Raw genomic sequence first — 21,006 nt, forward strand, 5'->3', positions numbered from 1 at the left:
GACAAAGAATTAATCTCAAAAATATACAAGCAGCTCCTGCAGCTCAATTCCAGAAAAATAAATGACCCAATCAAAAAATGGGCCAAAGAACTAAATAGACATTTCTCCAAAGAAGACATACAGATGGCTAACAAACACATGAAAAGATGCTCAACATCACTCATTATCAGAGAAATGCAAATCAAAACCACAATGAGGTACCATTTCATGCCAGTCAGAATGGCTGCTATCAAAAAGTCTACAAACAATAAATGCTGGAGAACGTGCGGATAAAAGGGAACACTATTACACTGTTGGTGGGAATGCAAACTAGTACAGCCACTATGCAGAACAGTGTGGAGATTCCTTAAAAAACTGGAAGTAGAACTGCCATATGACCCAGCAAACCCACTGCTGAGCATACACAGCCAGGAAACCAGAATTGAAAGAGACACGTGTACTCCAATGTTCATTTCAGCACTAATATTTACAATAGCCAGGACATGGAAGCAACCTAGATGTCTATCAGCAGGAGAATGGATAAGAAAGGTGTGGTACATACACACAATGGAATATTACTCAGCAATTAAAAAGAATGTATTTGAATCAGTTCTAAAGAGGTGAATGAAACTGGAGCCTACTATACAGAGTGAAGTAAGCCAGAAAGAAAAACACCAATACCGTATATTAACACATATATATGGAGTTTAGAAAGATGGTAACTATGACCCTATATGTGAGACAGCAAAAAAGACACAGATGTAAAGTACAGTCTTTTGGACTCTGTGGGAGAAGGCGAGGGTGGGATGATTTGAGAGAATAGCATTGAAACATGTATATTATCATATGTGAAATAGATCGCCAGTCCAGGTTTGATGCATGAGACAGGGTGCTCAGGGCCGGTGCACTGGGATGACCCTGAGGGAGGGGATGGGAAGGGAGGTGGGAGGGGGGTTCAGGATGGGGAACACATGTACACCTATGGATGATTCATGTGAATGTATGGCAAAAACCACTACAATATTGTAAAGTGATTAATCTCCAATTAAAATAAATAAATTAATTTTTTTTAAATGAAGTGAATTACAGATTCTTGACCATAGGCTACATTTCCACTGTATCTGCATGAGGCTGTTCTCTGGTCTTTCTTGATGAGGACCTGGGGAACACTGGTCAGTGCAAATATCCTTTGAAGACTGTTGTTTCTCCAGGTGGCCAGCACAATCTTGGGGTTTGCTAATTTCTGTCCCCAAACTCTAAATTGAACCCTCTTTGGAGTCTGTGATCATGTCTGCACTAGCCGCATATCTCATCTTTCCATGATGCTACATGAATGGGGCGTTTTTATATGTGTCCAGCCAGATACCACATGGAGAATTCTCAAGGAAGGATTATTAATGTTTCATCACTCACACTGTCTGGCCCGGGGTCTCTCCTTCCCAAATCACTAGACATGTATAGCTCTACACACTCCACTTTGTATGCATTTTATCCAAGACCCTGTGTGTATACTTGCCCATTAGCAGATAACTCAGCATAATTCATTACCCTTTCAGGTAAATCCCCACCTATGGCAGAAGCTGCTCCTGTAGTAGTGCCAGCAGAAGAGACTGAGGAAGTGGAAGTGAAAAACGAACTGAAGCTCAGAATAAAGGAAGAGCATCTTGCTGCCCTGCAATTTGAAGGTAGCAATTAGAAAGAACTAAGATGATATTTTGAGTAGAAAATAGACCAGTAGGCAAGCAGCCCTTGGCTGATTTTGTGTCTATGAGGCACAAGCAAACTGACTGAAAGGCATAACACTCATTTGGCTGTTTTCATGCAACCATATGAAAACTAGATCTGACTACTGTATGATTGTCTGCTGGGATCTCAAAAAGGGAATTTGGGAAGAGGTTAGGAGAGCATCAGTTCAGTTCAGTTCAGTCGCTCAGTCGTGTCTGACTCTTTGCGACCCCATGAATCGCAGCACGCCAGGCCTCCCTGTCCATCACCAACTCCCAGAGTTCACTCAAACTCATGTCCATTGAGTCGGTGATGCCATCCAGCCATCTCATCCTCTGTCATCCCCTTCTCCTCCTGCCCCCAATCCCTCCCAGCATCAGGGTCTTTTCCAATGAGTCAACTGTTTGCATGAGGTGGCCAAAGTATTGGAGTTTCAGCTTCAGCATCAGTCCTTCCAATGAACACCCAGGACTGATCTCCTTTAGGATGGACTTGTTGGATGTCCTTGCAGTCCAAGGGACTCTGAAGAGTCTTCTCCAACACCAAAGTTCAAAAGCATCAATTCTTCGGTGCTTAGCTTTCTTCACAGTCCAACACTTACATCCATACATGACCACTGGAAAAACCATAGCCTTGACTAGACGGACTTTGTTGGCAAAGTAATATCTCTGCTTTTGAATATGCTATCTAGGTTGGTCATAACTTTCCTTCCAAGGAGTAAGCATCTTTTAATTTCATGGCTGCAATCAGCAGTAATTAAAATCTCAAAGTCAAAAAAGAGAAGCAATGTTTTAAAGTTGGTGTGATCTTATAGGCTGAAAGAAGGCTTAAGGTTATGCTTCTATAATATAATAAGAATAATTTAGGCATTTCATTAGGCAAGTAAACCCTGACTAAAGGTTAACCAGTCCTGAAAGGGAGCTCTTGGGAGTAGACCCCATGGAAGAGTTAGTGACGTATCAATAACATTCAAGGGCCTCCTCTATGGAGAGCGACAATTTTATACAACATAAACTCCTCCTGGCTCTTCCAAGTGTCCTATAATACAATTCAAAACAGAATTTGAAAAGATCAAGAAATTGAACCAAAGTATCCTCATTGGAAAGAAGCCATGGTCAATATACTAGATGTCAAAACTGTAAAAATGCAGTGTTGGATACGCTGGGACCCATTAACTACTCAATGACGATTAGCTACTAAAGATACTTTCCATCCCTTGATTCTCTCCTTTTCTCCCCTCTCTTCATCATCCTACCACCTGCTTTATTATTTTCAAGAGTAAAATCTGAAGGATGTTGAACACAGGAAGTCAAGACACATGCTTGTCACATTGCCTGTTCCCACATCTGCTTTCAGTGGCTAAGTATATGTCATCCTTCAGTTCATTGCGTACGTGGTTCCTAGTGTGGCTGAATTCACATATTTACATAATAAAGGTTTTCTGAGTTTCTACTGTATGCCAGTCCTACAGTAGGTGAAAAAATATACACATATATACACAAACACAAAGCATCAAAAGAAAAAAAATAGGAACAGAACTGCAAATGATCACTTACAATATGTTGTGATATTGGAGCTCGGTGGACAGGACAAAGGGCACAAGCAGGAAGTCAAGAAAGACTTCCATGCGGTTGAATTCATGCTTGAGCTGAACAAGAAGAATGTGAGAAATGTGTGCAGGGGACAATGGGGGCACAGATTGGAGAGGGGAACTATGCGACCCACCGATGGGGAGTAGCTGTGGAGTCTGAGGCACATTCTGGATCTGGGAGGTGGAGGGTCACATAGGCGCTGCCCAGAAAGTTCCGTTTCCCTTATGGCAACTGGGAGCTAGTAAAGAATTCTGGGCAGAAAGTGCTCAGAAGCATGTGTGCAGGTGAGACAGGTCACTCTGGGATTGGTGGATTTGGATTTGAGGTGGGGAAGGGAACTTAGAGAAAGCAGGGTGGAGGTGGTTGCCATAGTGGAGGCGAGATATAAATCAGTGTCAAAACGTGGCAATAGAAAAAGCAAAGAAGAAAGACTGGACAGATATTTTAGAGGGAAATCACAGACCTCACCGTGTGCCGAGAATATCAATAGGCCCTGGGACCACGGGCTTCACCCTCCTCTCACCTCTGCTGAAGAATATGGTGTCGTCTCCCCAAGGTTCTAAGAAGAGAAATCAAGAGACGTAGTTAGCCTCCCCCTTTTTAAAATTCAGAAATTATCTATTTCTGTTTTCCCATTCCAATTTATCAAATGCTATATGACAAAGTGCAATTATATGTAAAATTGAATTACAATTTTGGTTTAAGTAAACTGTCAAATGACTCTACCACATGCTGTTTTGTTTCCAAGGTGGATAGGTTATTAATTATCCATCTTGGTATATCAAAGATGTGCCAAAATTTCCACAAACTAAAGCATAATTGGTTCAAAATTGAATTTGGTTTATCAGAAAGTTCATGCCATATAATACATTAAAAACATCTTTATTTCTCTTTTTTAAATAGAGATAGCTACACAGTTCCGACTTGAACTGATAAAGGTAAAAGCATTGGCTTTCCTGGAAGAGTTAGTAATAAAGGCGGTTGATGTATATAGACTCATGGAAAAGTGGCTCGGTGAGAGGTACTTGAATGAAATGGCCAGGTAAAGAACTGCATGACATTTTAAGTATTTTGAGTATTTACTTTGCTAATGCCTGAAGACCAAAATTGACCAAAAAATGTTAAGATGTTTACAAATGTGAATTGCATTTATAAATAGAATTTTGACCTTTTAGGAAATCACCTATACACTTGTGTTGCTTCTTAACCACAGTTAAGTCATGTATTAAAGGGCACTACTGCACATTATTTATGATAGTTTGGTTTTCCCACTGCTCCATGAGGACCTTAGTGTACAAGGTAAGCATATAAGCAATTTAAAATTATTCTTTAGACATGATATAATGTTTCATATCTTTCTAATGCCAGGCTTCTTATTAGTCAGGGCCAGTGAGCAGGAGATGGAGAAGGCATTTACAGGAATGCTTTCCCTGTTAGGCTGATTGCCTTGTGACAGCCAATTTACTTTTCTGTTAGATTCTAAAGACTTTCTAGATCCTCATTTCTAGTGAGGAACAGAACTGTAGTCTAGAGCAGAAACAGACCTGTGACCGATCATTGTTCTTTATGGGGAGGTACAGGTCCTTAGAGAACATCTCATCCTCTTAATTCTCCCCTGAAAGGTGTAAGAAAGCAGCTCAGCAGAGAGAAATGCCCTCAACAGTCAGGAGACCAAGAGATGGGAACTCTCTCCTTGTCCACAAATTACAGCACGCCTAATCACCTCCTACCCCACAAGCCTCATCTGTAAAAGAAAACACTCCAACCAGGCTCTTCTAGAGGTTTCTGCTAGATTCTGGGCCATACTACAGTTTGCAATAAACATTTACTGATAAGTTGGAAGTCACGGCATACATAGAATACAAACGGCAAGTGTTCTTAGAAGCAACATGGGCCAGCTAGAAGATGGTTGTTATGGTTTGTTTTCTCCAGTGCTTGCCTCATTGTGAAAGTTCTGTTGTAAAATCCTCAGCTTCATTGTTTGTATCTAAGTAGCTCTCTCTCTCACATACACACACACACGCACAGACATACCCCTCAGCCTGGTCACCTCATTGCCATCATGCTTAACTCATAGAACAGTGGTGTACAGTCCTGATCTCTGCCTGCCACTTACAAATGAAAGCATACCTTCTTCATTCTTAGGGTTCACAGCGCCCATCCTTGTGGCACATTTACTAAGTGTAAATTCTTATTTTTATCTGACATGCCTATTTCTCAGATGGATTCTGTGTGTATGTCTCTCTCTGATACCTGAATATGGCCACAAGAAATGAAAACCTAGTACTGTTCAGCTATGCTCTTGGTTTTGGTTCTTGCAAAAATCCTCAAGTGGCAAGAAAAAATGAATAGGGAGACCTATCAGATCTCTTTCAACTTCAAATCCCACTTTTCATTCTCCTGGCATTTCTCCTTACCCTACCCTCCTTTTGAGGGTACTCTTCATAACTTTCCACTAGATGGCGCACTTATTTTGATACCCTGGTTCTGGCTGGGTCTCTGCATGCACTTGGCGTCCCTCCTAACCCAGTGCCCCTTCTCTGCCCCACCCACAAACACCATCAAGCAGAAAGTACCTAGATGATACCTACTATATGGGCACTCACAAATACCTCACAAATACAGTGTACTGGAATTAAATTCAAGATTGTCTTTTGAAAGAAAATGACTAATATGATTTGTTGTTGTTGTTGTTGGGGGGGAGGTTTATTTTGGTGTTCCTGAGTTATATAAATGGAGAAGGAAATGGCAACCCACTCCATTGTTCTTGCCTGGAGAATCCCAGGGACAGGGGAGCCTGGTGGGCTGCCGTCTATGGGGTCACACAGAGTCAGACACGACTGAAGTGACACAGTAGCAGCAGCAGAGTTATATAAAAGCAGATTAAATATGCACTTTTCTGCCATGTTCAATCTTTATTGCAAGATGTAAGATTCTTTCTGTATTACAGTGATATTTTAGTTATTGTATAAAACTTCTCTGGCCTTTAAAGTAGCCTTTCAGTTCAGTTCAGTCGCTCAGTCATGTTCGACTCTTTGCGACCCCGTGAATCCTTTAGTTAGACCCATAACTATAATCCCTGCTGCTTCTGCTGCTGCTGCTGTCACTTCAGTCGTGTCTGACTCTGTGCAATGGCAGCCCACTAGGCTCCCCTGTCCCTGGGATTCTCCAGGCAAGGACACTGGCGTGGGTTGCCATTTCCTTCTCCAATGCATGAAAGTGAAAGTGAAAGTGAAGTCACTCAGTCGTGTCGGACTCTTAGCGACCCCATGGACTGCAGCCTACCAGGCTCCTTCATCCATGGGATTTTCCAGGCAAGAGTACTGGAGTGGGGTGCCATTGCCTTCTCCGAACTATAATCCCTGCTGCTGCTAAGTCGCTTCAGTCGTGTCCGACTCTGTGCGACCCCATAGACGGTAGCCCACCAGGCTCCGGCATCCCTGGGATTCTCCAGGCAAGAACACTGGAGTGGGTTGCCATTTCCTTCTCCAATGCATGAAAGTGAAAAGTGAAAGTGAAGTCGCTCAGTCCTGTCTGACTCTTAGCGACCCCATGGACTGCAGCCTACCAGCCTCCTCCATCCGTGGGATTTTCCAGGCAAGAGTACAGGAGTGGGGTGCCATTGCCTTCTCCTAACTATAATCCCTAGGAAAACCTAAATCCATGCTCTATGTGATTTCACATTAATAACCATAAGGTATGGAGTTATGTGTTTTGGGCTCCCTTGCAAAGATGAGGAAATTGGAGAGCTTAAATCACTAACTCAAGGACCCAGGGCTGGAGAAGGTGTACAATGAGAGCTCAGCTTCCAGGGTTCTTTCCACCGCACCACAGTCGCTCCAAACTGTGACTGCTTATACCATGTGATTTAGCTGGGAATTACTATTCACCAGGTTTCCCAGGTGACTCAGTGGTAAAGAATCCGCCTGCAATGCAGGAGATGTGGGTTCAGTGCCTAGGTCAGAAAGATTCCCTGGAGAAGGTAGTGGCAACCCATGTCAGTATTCTTGCATGGAGAATCCCATGGACAGAGGAACCTGGTGGGCTACAGTTCATTGTGTCACAAAAGAGTCAGACACAACTAAACAATACCAACAACGTTATTCTCCATAAACATAGGAAAGCAATTTCAACGGGCTATCTTGTCAGAGTCCATTCTGTCAAATGGGTCTTAGGTAACACCAAACTCCTTGATATAAAGTTGGAGAAAAGCCACTTTTCTTGAAATCCATTATCAACTTTAATTCACTTTACACACAACTTGTCCTCATTCCAAATAAATGTGTTATACTAATAGTCATATTTTACAGGATTTTCTGTCATATAACCTTATTCTGGTCCATATTTAGAATGAAATATATCTCTTGACATAATCTTGCCTAATACTAGTAAAATCATTTTAATGGAATCTCTTTTTGTTCAGTTTTGTATAAAATGTGGGACTATTAGCCCTGTAATGAGCATATATTTTACTTCTAATCTATATTTATTTATTTTTACCCTGCCTTTGTACAAATGGACTTGAGGATAAATTATAATTTTTAAACATGCAGACTGAATTTTCTAACATAGCTATATTTTCTAATGTGTTAACTCTTTGTGTATGTCTAAGAAGAAAACACTATTAATCTGATAGTATTTTCAGTGAGGATAAACCTATTCATGTTTCCATTTTTAGTGTGGAAAAACTAACTGGGGTAGCTCGCTATCACATTGAAACATCAACCAAAATTCAGAATGAACTTTATTTAGACCAAGAAGACTTCTTCATTAATGGCGATATCAAAGTCTTTCCAGATCCACCTCCTCCGGTACGCCCTCCACCTGTGGAAAAGGAGGAAAACGGCACCCTGACCATCGAGCAGCTGGACAACCTCCGGGATCAGTTCTTAGATATAGCGCCCAAAGGTAGGAAAAGTGATTATTGTGAAAAGAGGACAAAAAAAAAAACAAAAAAGTTTGAGGTTAACCAGGAAGGCAATCACCTGTCCACAAGTAAAACAGCCTTCTGTGGTCATGTGGTGCTGAAACGAGCCCTTGCTTCATTCTAGTTTATCTAGTATTTGCTTCATACAACATAGATCTGAATTAAACAGAGCAAAACAGTGTCTAACACTTCGGCGGTATGGCGACTCTCATCCCTGATAATTCTCCTCTCCTGCTCTCCCTGCCCCTGGCTAGCCATTTGGCAAACTTGAGCATTACTTCATCTGGTAGTTGAGAAGCAGCCTTCATGCATCCTTCAAGTTTAAGTTTCATTGGGAATTTACTGGGATTATGAGCTATGTTTCTATGTTCCCCAACTAGTCTAGGGAGGGAGACCAGGGAGTAGAGAACTTCCCATTTATGTATGCCTTTTCCTGCAATGTTTTGTAGACCAAGAGCAGAACCTTTGTGAACACATACTTGCTTAATCAATTGATTAATTAATCTGTTCACATGTAAGTGGACACATTATTTTCTGCACACAAATTCTTGATTTCCTTCACCTTTTATTATTATGACTCTAGCACCTACACAGGCTTTTTTTTTAAGTTTTGGATGTTTCTACTTATAGATATTCAGCAGTGAGTGCCATCAACTGACAGCACACATAATTCAGACAGAACATGGAGGATCATCATCTCCGTTTTATGGGTCAGGATACTGAGTGGCAGAGCAGTTGAGAACTTGCCTATGGTCACATATCCCTCAGGACACTTCAGGTTCAAAGGTCTTGTCCCTTCTCACTGAACCAAGTTGCCTCACATAAAGAGACTTGTCTTCCAAAATCTCCTACTTACTAGAAAATCATTTGCTTTTCCTAAGAATAGTCAGCTGACCTTTGTCCATTACTAACACAGTTTCACTTTCATAATGGTTGTACTTCACTTTTTTTTTTTAAGTTCAGTATTTCCAGAAAACCACATTAGATCTCATTAGTCAAGAGAGTATTGCTTTACTTTAAGCCTAAAGACTTCCTTGCTAAGCCCAGTGGGTGAAATAGATGTACCCACTGTATCCCTGAGTAGTCCCCTACCCTGGGAAGTGTCACCTCATCTAATCAGCTTGAGTGGGTCTACACCTCCAGGATATAAAGGCACAGCAACTCAGGTTGGCAGCATTTGAGTAGGGAGCAGAAGGCCCCAAAGTATGGCCATCAGCAGCTACAGAAAAAAAAAAAACAAACTCAATTATATAGAGCCAGCACATGAAATTCCTTCAGTCCTTCAGTCAGGCAGATTCCAGCCTCTTTGCCATTGTGTGGGCTTACAAGGTCTTTTTATTACATAGTTCCTTCTTCAAAGTTTCTTTTGCTTTTTATTTTATCCAGACTATTATTTATATATAAAATAAGACAGAGCTATAAAAATTCAAATATGAAATATAATTTGCTTTAATTCTAAATGAGGGTGACTGGAAGCAGGTCAAAATTTAAAGTTTTGGGGGACATTTGAGTAGGTGGAAAATTATCAACCACTCATAGTCCCTTTCAGAAGAGACTTTACATTCATCACAATAGCCGTAAAACATTCTTGGCTCCAACCTCAAAATCAAGAGTTTGCATTTCAACTAAAAGTTTAAAAATAAATTACAGGGACTTCCCTAGTGGTCCAGTGGCTAAGACTCTGCACTTTCACTACAGGGGGCGCTGGTTCAATCCCTGGTCCACTCCTGCCGCAAGGAGTGGCCAAAAAGTAAAAAAATAAATAAATTACAAATATCAGTTATAACTTGACATGTGTATGTCTTAGATTAACACTAGAAACTGGACCAAAAGATATCAACTGATACACTGTCTATTTTCAGAGTATGGTAGGGTACAACAGTTCTCAAAGTATGGTAGGAAGAGGAAGGGAGGGAGAAGAAAGAAAGGGAGGTAGAGGAAGAAGGAGATAGTTATATATGATATATGAAAGTGAAGTCGCTCAGTCGTGTCCGTCTCTTTGCGAGCCCATGGACTGTAGTCTACCAGGCTTCTCTGTCCAAGGGATTTTCCAGGCAAGAGTACTGGAGTGGGTTACCATTTCCTTCATATATATATATATATATATATATATATATGTATGTATGTATAAAAGTAGATGTAAAAGGAAAACCACTTGCCCTAGGGACTTAGAGCATGATTTGAAAAGGCATCCAAAGAAGAAGAAAATATAAACTTCTATTTAGATTCTTTCCAAAACAAAATCTGAACTTGATCAAAACAAAACAAAAAACAAAGTGCTCAAGAATGCAAACAAGGGAGAATCAGTGTGCAAAGAGGTTGGTCAGGGAAACTGCAGAAAAACAGCTTGGAGGGAGGAACTGAAAGAAGTAAAGAGTGACTAGATGGCAAGGACACAGAGGATATTTAAAGTTGGGGGAACAGTCACCAGAAACCATGGAGCTATGAGGCTTGAGTACAGATGCTCATGGAAAGGTCAGGGACTTCTCTGCTTCTCCTTCCCCAGTTGTGTGAACTGCAGGAAAACAGATACAGAGACCAACTCTTTCTGTGGAACCACCTCCACCACCTGTGCTGGAGAATTGTCCAGATTTAAGAACAACAGTTATAATTGACACAGAATTGAAAAAGCTATATAATACCATGGGATTTGGAGATCTCGATGGTTCAAAATGAGTTACGGTCTATAAGCAAAAAGTTTAAACCCTTTCTTTGTTATTAGCTCAGTTATACTATTTGAAAAAATATATGTTGCATATGGCACTTTTTCAGTTCATGTGAAACAGCAGATTTGGGTGGTCTACCAACAGAAATAATATTCATTGTTGTCATTTTGCTCATGTATAAAAGGTAAGACAAAATAATAATCATTCTATTTCCTGTATCCCAGAGTCACAGAATTAGAGGTTCTCTGATGACATCTTAGAAGTTAATTACCACTCGCCCTTTCTCCCAGTTCCTTTGACACCTAAAACATCCTCTGACTTAAGTCTTTCTTCTTCATTAATTGTTATTAATGATTATTAATAGACATACATCGATCTGTTTTTTACATGAAGTTTTTGTGGTATTCCTTTCAAGAATTAGAAAATCTTTTAGGATGACACTTACCCTAAAAATCTATAATTTCAAAAGACCCTCTTAATTGAAGTGATAACCATTTTGAAAATATAGAGCAACTGGCTGAAAGTAGTAACTTTCCAAATGTGGGCTCCTACAAAACTTCCTGCTTCAACTTGAAAATTGCTGTTATATCTAAGCCAAGAAATGTGAGCATTTTCTTATACTATTTCACATAGTCCAATGCAACCTATGATATCTAAGATGCAAGCATCAAGCTCACTGAAATATATTAAAATATGATGAATAGATGAATCTTTTCTAGGAAAAAAACATACATATTTGCACGTAACAATCATCATGTTACTAGGCCCGTCGTAAGAGTATTTTAGCAAATTTACAAGGGCTATCAATGTCATTAAGTTACACTTTGTTACATTTAATTATGCTACATAAATAAAATTATTGAGTGAAATGGATAATCTTTCATTAAAACAAGTGACTGAATAAATACTTGTGAACAACTAGTATCAAAATATTAATAGAAAGAACTAAAGCTTAAAGAGTTTTTGCTGAGTACTGGTTATCCACATGAAAATTAAGTCATTAAGATAGTGCTTACTGAAAATAACAGAAAATTAAAAGTGTGTAATATACTGTCATGCTTTTATTCAGCCCTGCTTTCCTCATCAAATTAGGCACGTGTCATATTTCTAAATCTCCTTTGATAAAGGCAGTAATTAGACATAAAATACCATTTGTTGATTGTCACAAATATGCCAGAAAAAAAAGATCTTATATGTGATAATCATACAAAATTATGCAAAATGTAATTAAAGGACTTATCATGCTAACATTTTTATTACCACCCAACAAAGATCCAACAAAGATCTATACTTAAAATTTTAAGAGCAGCTTAAGTCAGTAAGACAGCCTGAATCTTCAGGACCTTCTTTCTACTGCCTGTCCCAGGGATCATTCCCATGAGCATACTCCCAGCACGGAATGGATTTTGTGGATATTTTCTGAATTATGACAGAAGTCAATATTGGAATGGCGTCAAGCCCTGTGTGTCAGCCCCTACTCAAGCATCTTCACGTTAATTCACTTCTTACCCATGGCTGGATGAGGAAGAAGACCCATCCGTGGGTAAGAAGAGTCAGACAGCTCTTTCCAACTCCACCTCATGTCAAATGACTGTAATATGATCTTGAGCAAATTATTTAACCTCTTTTTGTCACACTTTCCTCATCTGAAAAATGGGGTATTTCACTGTTATGACCATTAAAGTAATTAATGCTCATAAAGTGCTTTAAAAGTGTCTGGCACACTGGATGTGCAATTCAGGTGTGATATAAGCCATTATCACTTAATAATATAATTACAGTAATGTTATATTCTTATGTAATATATAACATTATGCAATATGGATACAAACTCTGCGTATTATTACGCAGAATGTGAGCTCGGTATCCTGAAGGTGCACATGCCCTAAGAGGTACCTTCAGAGATTTCCTGGTGGTTCACCGGGTAAAGAATACATATGCAATGCAAGAGACGCAGGAGACACAGGTTCAATTCCCCAGATCCCCTGGAGAAGGGTATGGCAACCCACTCCAGATTTCTTGCCTGGAGAATCTCATGGACAGAGGAGCCTGGCAGGCTACAGTCCATTGGGTCACAGAATCAGACACGACTAAGTGACAGAACACATAGGAACACAGTGTTATCTTAGAACGATTCCAGAAAAAAAAGAAAGAAATGAAAATTCACAACACCAGGTGGAACTGAACCCTGAGGTATGCAGCTCCCTGGGGACTGTAAGCCTCCAAACCAAAAACATTCAGCTATGTACCGAGTGAGCTCTGGGTAGTTACATCCTGTCCAAACATCAAGTGCTAAGCATATCAGAAAGAGAGTCTTTCTCCAATGCAAGCAATTTGGAGTCTGTTGAAGCTAGAACACTTTAGCAATGTTCCAGTGTCCCCACTTAAGCCATAAGGACTCCTTTTCTTTGTAAGCTCATCAGTACTTGATGTAATATCTTATAGAGATTTGGTTCATAGTTATTTTGATTTCTGCTCAGAGGCTATCCAGAGAAACACTATTCAGCAAATTCTGTACCCTCAACTCCTTCTTCAAGAGAGGCAGTGCTTAGTTTTTCAAGGCCTGCAACTTTGTTTTAAAAAATGACAAGTGTCCCTCTCAACGCCCTCTTGGAGACCCTGGGAGTCAATGACTGGTCTCAGAGACGGGGCACAAATTCAGGAAGTCTAGGCTGTAGTGGCCGAGCTCCATCACCCAGCTCCGTGGTTTTTACAAGAATCCAAGGAGGAAGTAGTTGTTTCTCCTGTGTGGGTCAGCAAAGGATGTAGTCCATGGGAAACTTCTGGCAGAAGCTTCCAGGAAGAGAAGCAGGGGCAGAGTTTTCTAGGCACAGGAGAAAATGGAATCAACACTGAGATTTTGAAGTTGCATGACCTATTTAGGGAATGGGCAACAGACAAGCCAGGAAATGAGGGCCACAAAGAGCTTGTGGTCAGGCTGTGAAATCTTAAGATTGTGTGATCAGTCACTCAGGCGTGTCCGGCTCTTTGCAACCACATGGGCCATAGCCCGCCAGGGATTTCCCAGGCAAGAATACTGGAGTGGGTTGCCATTTTATCCTCCATGGGATCTTCCCAACCCTCAGTTCCTGCACTGGCAGGCAAATTTTTACCAGTGCAACACCTGGGAAGCCCACGTGAAGCCTCAGGCTGCCCCCAAAGGCCACAATGGAGAGAATTATCAAAAACATTTAGAGCCAAAGGATGTGGAGATTGGATTGGAGGGAGGATGACTGTATCTGAGAGCAGCAGACACTACTGTCTCCCTAGAAAGCCTCAGCTAACCTAGAAGCAAGAGTAAGGGCACCTGGTGATTCCCTGAAAGGAGAAACTAGACAGTTGTGTGGGTTTTCCCAGGCTTAGTGTCTGAGAAAATTCTAGAACTATGACACCATACTTTGCAGAGAAATAAGCTCCCTATTTTGATCTGAAAAGTAAATTAGTCTGACATTTACTCAAATCAAGAAATACAGAAAAATTTCTTAGAAAAGTGGAGAAGGAAATGGCTACCCACTCCAGTATTCTTTCCTGAAGAATTCCACGGACAGAGGAGCCTAGTGGGCTACAGTCCATGGGGTCGCAAAGAGTCAGAGACAACTGAGCGACCAACACTTTCACGCTTCTTAGAAAAGGTAAAAGAAAGGATTGATGTTATTAACAGGAATATCTAAGCAGGTGGCAAGTCCTAGAGATTAGGGCAAGAAGGAGTGCGGCACTCAGCCTGGAAACTCCTTCCACTCGCTCGAGTCACATCACAGAAATGCAGTAGTAAATCTAGAAGCCTTTGGACCTGGTAGAATAGTCTGTGGGCACAGTTCCAGGTGTCTCTTCAGGGGGAATGTAGTCTCATGAAGCCGGAGAATTACATGTGGCCAGTGATAAAGTGTGTGCTCAGAATTCAAGATAGCATTTCTGGAAAATCTGGCCAGAAAGCTAATGATATGAAAACTAGCTAAATTAGTAGTGAAAGTTAGTCTTTTCATTCAACAGCCAGAGTCTGCTTTTTTTCACGCAGCTGTTCATGTATTCACCAACTCTCTCGTGTGTAGAGCAGGCAGCCAGCATGGCGCTAAGGGTCTAGTGTGGGAAGCTTGAAAGTTACCCAACCTGCACGAAAGATAGTGGAGGCAGTGGGTCCCGGCTATAAGGAGACTAGGTTTAAATGAAAACAGGAAAATTTAGGATCTAAAAATAAATACATAAATAAGGATTTGTTTTAACAACAACAATTGCAAAAGGATTGGTTAAAAGGCAAAATATAAATTAGAGGCCAATAAAGTAGGAGACAGAAGCAGACTGACAAAGGTTTTCAATTTAAAGATGTTAAGAGACATGAGATTCAAAAGATCAATTAGGAAAGGAGATTTATTTTCTTGAACATCTCCCTAGTGCTTAGCAGTCATCTGGCACGTGACAAAGCACAGAAGAAGGGTGGTTCTGTCTGTTGAGGAGGGAAAGCCTGGGACCCTAAAGCCTTAACCTGAAGCAAACACTGAGTGTGTGTGTCAACATGAGTCATTTTAGTATCAAGTCACACAAGCACATGTTCCAAGTTTCATTGTGCTGTGAAATAGGACAATGTAATCTCATGACCAGGAGTTTCACAGAAGTTGTAGGAGGAGAGAGAGATGTTGGTCCAGGCTCTCTGCCTTTAGGAAGAAATGTATTTTAGGAGTTTTGTGTGATTTTAATTATTTTGTCCTTCTGTCCAGATAAATACATATTCTTCTCTCTGGCAGATAAATGAGTGTCAGAAATTAGACCTTAAGGGAAAAGAAAAAGATGAGGCACAACTCCTTTGCAAAATAATCTAGGAAGGATGCCCTCCCCCCCTTTTTTATAGATCTAAATGTAAAATCTAAACTGTATAACTTCTTTTAGTATCAGTAAATTTTTAAAATTTATTTTTAATTGGAGGATAATAGCTTTACAGTGTTGTGTTGGTTTCTGCTGTACAATAAGGTGAGTCAGCTGTAAGTATACACATATCCCCTCCCTCTTGAGCCTCCCTTCCACACCTACCCTCCCTTCACTCAACCCACCTCTAGGTCATCACAGAGCACTGAACTGAGCTCCCTGCGCTATACAACAGCTTCCCACTAGGACCCCCTATTTGTAGCAGCCAACCAATGCCAAAGAAAGTAGAGCTGAGGCGGGAGGGGAGAGGTGTCCAAAGCAAACCCTGCAGAGGCAAGGCCCTACGTGTCCTGTGATTCTTGTGTTTTCACCCAGAGAACGCAGTAACAGCAAAAGACCATGCCCCTCTCCTGCCTGGAGAAACAGGTTCTAGGGAGAAGGAGACCATAGCACCCTTCGCCCACAGGAAAAACCTGTAATATGTAGTGTGTAACAGTGGGGGGCTAGGTAAGACCACCTGCTAGCTAACCCCAACTCCACCATGGATGGCCATTGTGACACTGGACAAATTAATTACCCTCTCTGTGCCTTAGGTTTTTTAATCCACAAACTGGCTATCAGTACTAGTAACTGACCCACTTTCTTACCTATATAAAATAGGGACACTGGGTGATGAAAAGTAAATGATACAAAGCACTTGGAGCACTACTCAAAATGCCTGGTAAGTGGTAAGCCCTCCCTAGGATTGTTCTAGAAATAATAAGTTCGGAGAGGGGGACAGTAATTAAAATTGCCCGTAGGCATCAGAAATTACTTAAAATAACAACATGGAGTTATTTTAAAGGCAGGGATCCTCCAGACGATGTGAGTGGATTCACCAAGAAGCAGAAAAGGCCTCAGAAGCTTGACCATTACCTCCCAAAGAAGAACAATCAATTTTTGAAAATTTGGCTTAAAAAATACCCTTGGCTTGTATACGATGAGATACTAAATCTTATGTTCTGTGGCCTGTGTCGTAAACATGGAGTGACATCAAAGGGAAATCAGGTGAGTTTTTTTTATGGCACGGATAACTTCAGGACTGAATTTCTCAACGCGCATCATCTGAGCGAGCCTCACGCCAAGGCGTCCCTCATGGAAGCCACATGTGGTTCTCCAGGGAGCAGAGCAACCACGGAGCTGATGGTGAGGACCATGAGCAAGGTGACCCTCGGCAGGGTGGAGAACCTGTTCCGGTCCTGCCACGCCATCGCCAAAACCGGACGTCCCCTCAAAGACTTCCTCTGGATGTGTTCGCTGGACGATATGAAGGGAGTTGATATTGGCCCGGTGTTCAGAACCAGTAAATCGGCCAGAACTTTTACGTACTTTATTGCTGAAGTGGAACGGAGAGCTCTAAGAGAGAAGTTAGAAAAAAGTCAGTTCTTCTCCGTCCTCAGTGATGGGATTGCAGCCAGTTCAGTTGAGGAAGCTGAACTCGTATATGTGCAGTTTGCACGCGCAGGGAGAGTGCACTGCCAAATCGTCGGGGTACAGACCGTGGAGAAGAAGGAGCCCCGGGCGATAAAACATGCCATCGAGAAAACTCTAGAGAGAAATCTTCAACTTCGGCTGTCGAACCAAGACTGGGCAAAGAAACTGGTGGGTTTCGGAAGTGATGGAGCTCCGGGTTCAGAGGGAGAAAACAGCAGCGAGGTGGCCCTGCTTTTAAGGGAAATCCAGCCAGGTGTGCTGCCTGTTTACTGCTTTGCCCATCACCTCGAACTATCTTACCAGGCGGTGTTCCGGAACGTTCCCCTCTACAACCATGTGAAAGACCTTCTTCATAGCATGTACTGCTTCTATCACGATTCTCCTGCTCACAGGAGTGCTCTGCTAACTGCTTTCAAGGGCCTCCACCTTCGACCTGCAATGCCCTCTCAAGTCAGCAGCCAGAGGTGGCTTCAGGGATTGCAGACTGCCCTCCAGAACTTTCTCAAGGGATATCCAGCAATTGTCCAGCAGCTGCATTCAGTAAGTAATTTTGAAATATGGTACTATTTCAGATTTTCAGAATTTAAAAAAAAATACTTTTATTGAGCAATTTGAGATAATTTTGAGAAAGATAAACCACTATTTTATTCCCAACCTGTATTACAGGCAGAAGAAAGCAGAAGCGACAGCAGTCATCAGAAAGCCAAAGAACTCCTGGAGTCTCTCCTCCAGGCAGACGTCGTCAAATTTGTCCACTTCTTGTTGGATGTCGTCAATGTCCTTAGCATACTGTCCCACGTCAGTCAGAACAGAAATTCCTCAATTGCTGATATATTTGCCACCTTAGAGTCAACACTGGAAATGCTCCAAATCTATCAGACAAGGTGAGGAGTCCAGGATGATCTGAGAGTCTATCAAAACCAGACAGCTGGACTTGGGAAACCATTTGCCAGAAGCTTTTGCATGTAATCATCTCTTGGGGCATTTTTTTTTTCCCCCTCCCAGACCAGGGCCGAAAGAATGTGGGGTGGATTCAGTCACACACTTTCATGGTAACTGCCTAGGAGGAAAGGGAAACATTTCTGATGTGAGAAACATGGTTTTAACACATCTTATCAAGAAGCTGCGAGGCTGTTTCAGAGATGCCAACCAAGATGTGGTGAAGGCAACCATGATTGGAAGCTTTAAACTGTGGCCGGCAAAAATAAATCAAGGTAACCCATGAATACTGGCTCCGATTCTGTTGTTCTTTGATCGTCTGTACACATGTCTGTCAGATATGTGACTTTTTCTTTGGCATATTGATTGCAGAATTTGGAGAAAAAGAGGTGGCCATCCTGATTGCACATTATGAACCAGTATTAGAGGCAGCCAAGGTGAAAATTGACCAAGTAGACACAGAATGGAGCATGTTGAAATTGGAGATCTACTCTAGGTAAGCATAAGTAACCTCGTTGATTTATAAATATTGGGGTAAAACTTAGGAGTCTCCATCTCTCACAGTTTTTATTTTTTTTCTCCTAGATTTCAGAACATTCGCAAACTGACCTGGGATTTTGTGAATTCTGTTTATTTACACAAGTATCCAAACATCCTGACACTCATTGACCTCGTGCTGAGCCTGCCTGCAAGTTCAGCTGAGGCAGGACGCGGCTTTAGTCAGATGAAGCGCATCAGGTCCCAAATGCATGCCAAGGTCAAGGCTGACAGCATGACGGATCTCCTGATAATTCAGTTGAATTCTCCAGACATTAACAACTTTGACCCTAGGAAAGCCATTCATTTATGGAATACAAGAACACCATCCTCAACTGAGGACACAAGACCTAACTCAGATTGCTCATCAAACTCAGAAAGCCTTGGGGAAAGTGACTAGTAATGTGATAAATATCGACCTCATCATTGATCCTAGCAAAAAGAACTGTTTTCAAAAACCTGAAATTTAAAAGTCACCAGTCTTCACATCAAACACAAAAGGCATTTGGCATCATCCAGACATACAAAGCAAAAATCCAAACCTTCCAATTCTAGTCCTATATTCGCACATTCTTTCACACTCTTTGGGTGAAGTGTATACTTCTAAGCAATGGTACTATCTTGATGTCGTCTTTCTGAGAGTTATTGCTAAGGGTAACCGGACAATAATTATGATCAAGAGTGCCTTTAGGCCTGGCTTACAATTAACTGTTTTTTTCTGGATAATTGTAATGGATGGCTGCATTAGATAAGTAACTTAGGGCCAATTGGAAAGAACTTTTTTTTTTTTAATCTGTAAACAAAATTTGTAAGCTTATCCATTTCTATTACTGCATTATATGTGAAAGTCATATTATTATATGCCTTGATCATTTAAGAAACAAGGCCAAAGATCAAAATAGTTTTTGCATTTCACACTAAAGTCCCCAGATAAATAATCTCTATGTGAGCTGAAAGTATTTTCTTAGAACACTTTGCTTGTGCCATAGATATTAGAGACAGTGGAACTATTTTACAAATCTACCAGAAATTTTAAATACTTTGAGCCTCTTCATGGTTTCAATTGAGTTTATTTCTGGTTTCATTTTAAGGAAGATGAATGATTTATTTCTAACTTATCTGAAAACCAATGTAGTATCATACAAAGCTCATTTTACCAAAAATTCCACTACCTGGGGAAGTTATTCTCATTTCTATAAAATTGGATATTCAGGTTTGGTCAAAAAGGATAGAGAATCTGTTTCTGAACAACCTGCTGAATGGCCAGTTGCATCAAAGAAAGAAATATTCTACTCTTGCTACACAGAAAATTACCTTTCAGATCTGAACCTTGTGTATTTTATATGAACTACTGAAATTTTAAAATGATTACTACATTTTCCCAAAGGTTAGAGGAAATTATTAATAAAATTCATGTTGGACTTGAGAAATGCTAAAAACTTAGATATAGGAAGAAAAATGTGAGACTCTACACCTATTTCACTCTTTTTATTCCTAAACAAAGAAGAATAGCTGTATACTCTGGACCTGACAGTTACCCTAATACATGTAGGAGTGTCTCCTGGCTCTAGAAGGTACCTCTGCTATGGGAGTTAGACATTATTTTAAGCAGATACACTTATTTTTGCTTTCCTACTTCTTTTTTAATGCATGTGCATGAAATTTGAAATAAGCAACAGACTAAACAAATATCTCATAGTAAAGTAGATTCATGTTTAAGAGCAAAAGCCTTCGAAATATTAGTGACCTTTTATAAAATATATCAGAATGTTTGAGCCAATTAAGTAACTAAATTAGCACTTTCAACCCAGTAATTTAGTAATTCAAATATCCCTAAATTTAACCCAAACAAATATATTCTGATCTAAAGAAAGCAAAATGAGGATAAATGTGTTATTTTGATCACAGTGGTGATATGCATGCGTTTTAAACACCTTTATCCCATATTTGCCAAAGTGTTGTACTCTAGTGGCCTACACTAGGAACTAACAGGAATAACAGGAATATTACTGTAAATAATAATAGTATTCATTTTAATAATATAAATAATAATAGGAATAATGAACTATTTTTTAATTCAACCTATTCTGAATAAAAGGTCAAAGAAGACTCCAAACCAAAATATAAAGTCTCAGTATTTTACCCAGTCTGGAATGAGTTATCACTAAGCCAAAAAAGACATGTTGACTTAGACGAGAAACAACCATGAAAGAGAATCGGGAAATTGATTAATATTTTTGTATTTTCAAAATGTCTAATGTTTCTCTAAAGGTTGAAGTTTTAAATAAAATGAATAAAATGATTATACAAA

At 40.5% G+C, this 21,006-nt stretch overlaps 1 protein-coding gene across 10 annotated transcripts in view; it reads left to right on the plus strand.

The window, feature by feature from the left end:
* The window catches only part of SPEF2 (sperm flagellar and cilia associated 2), a 208,077-nt gene that overhangs the window by 154,611 nt on the left and 32,460 nt on the right, over positions 1-21,006 (plus strand). For 7 of the 10 annotated variants that reach the window (XM_086361391.1, XM_086361395.1, XM_086361393.1 and 4 more), the window contains 8 exons: positions 1,536-1,664; positions 4,200-4,338; positions 7,975-8,204; positions 16,591-17,759; positions 17,886-18,103; positions 18,225-18,433; positions 18,531-18,654; positions 18,744-21,006. In XM_086361391.1, the coding sequence (XP_086217517.1) occupies positions 1,536-1,664; positions 4,200-4,338; positions 7,975-8,204; positions 16,591-17,759; positions 17,886-18,103; positions 18,225-18,433; positions 18,531-18,654; positions 18,744-19,095 (2,570 nt within the window). In that variant the 3' untranslated portion in view covers positions 19,096-21,006. The remainder of the gene's footprint in view (positions 1-1,535; positions 1,665-4,199; positions 4,339-7,974; positions 8,205-16,590; positions 17,760-17,885; positions 18,104-18,224; positions 18,434-18,530; positions 18,655-18,743) is intronic. The other 3 variants (XM_086361399.1, XM_086361400.1, XR_015148649.1) reach the window with 2 other exon arrangements.

Source organism: Bos grunniens, chromosome 20 (assembly GCF_055505025.1).
Source record: "Bos grunniens cultivar Pamir isolate PY7600 chromosome 20, Bosgru_T2T1.0, whole genome shotgun sequence".
NCBI lineage: Eukaryota > Metazoa > Chordata > Mammalia > Artiodactyla > Bovidae > Bos > Bos grunniens.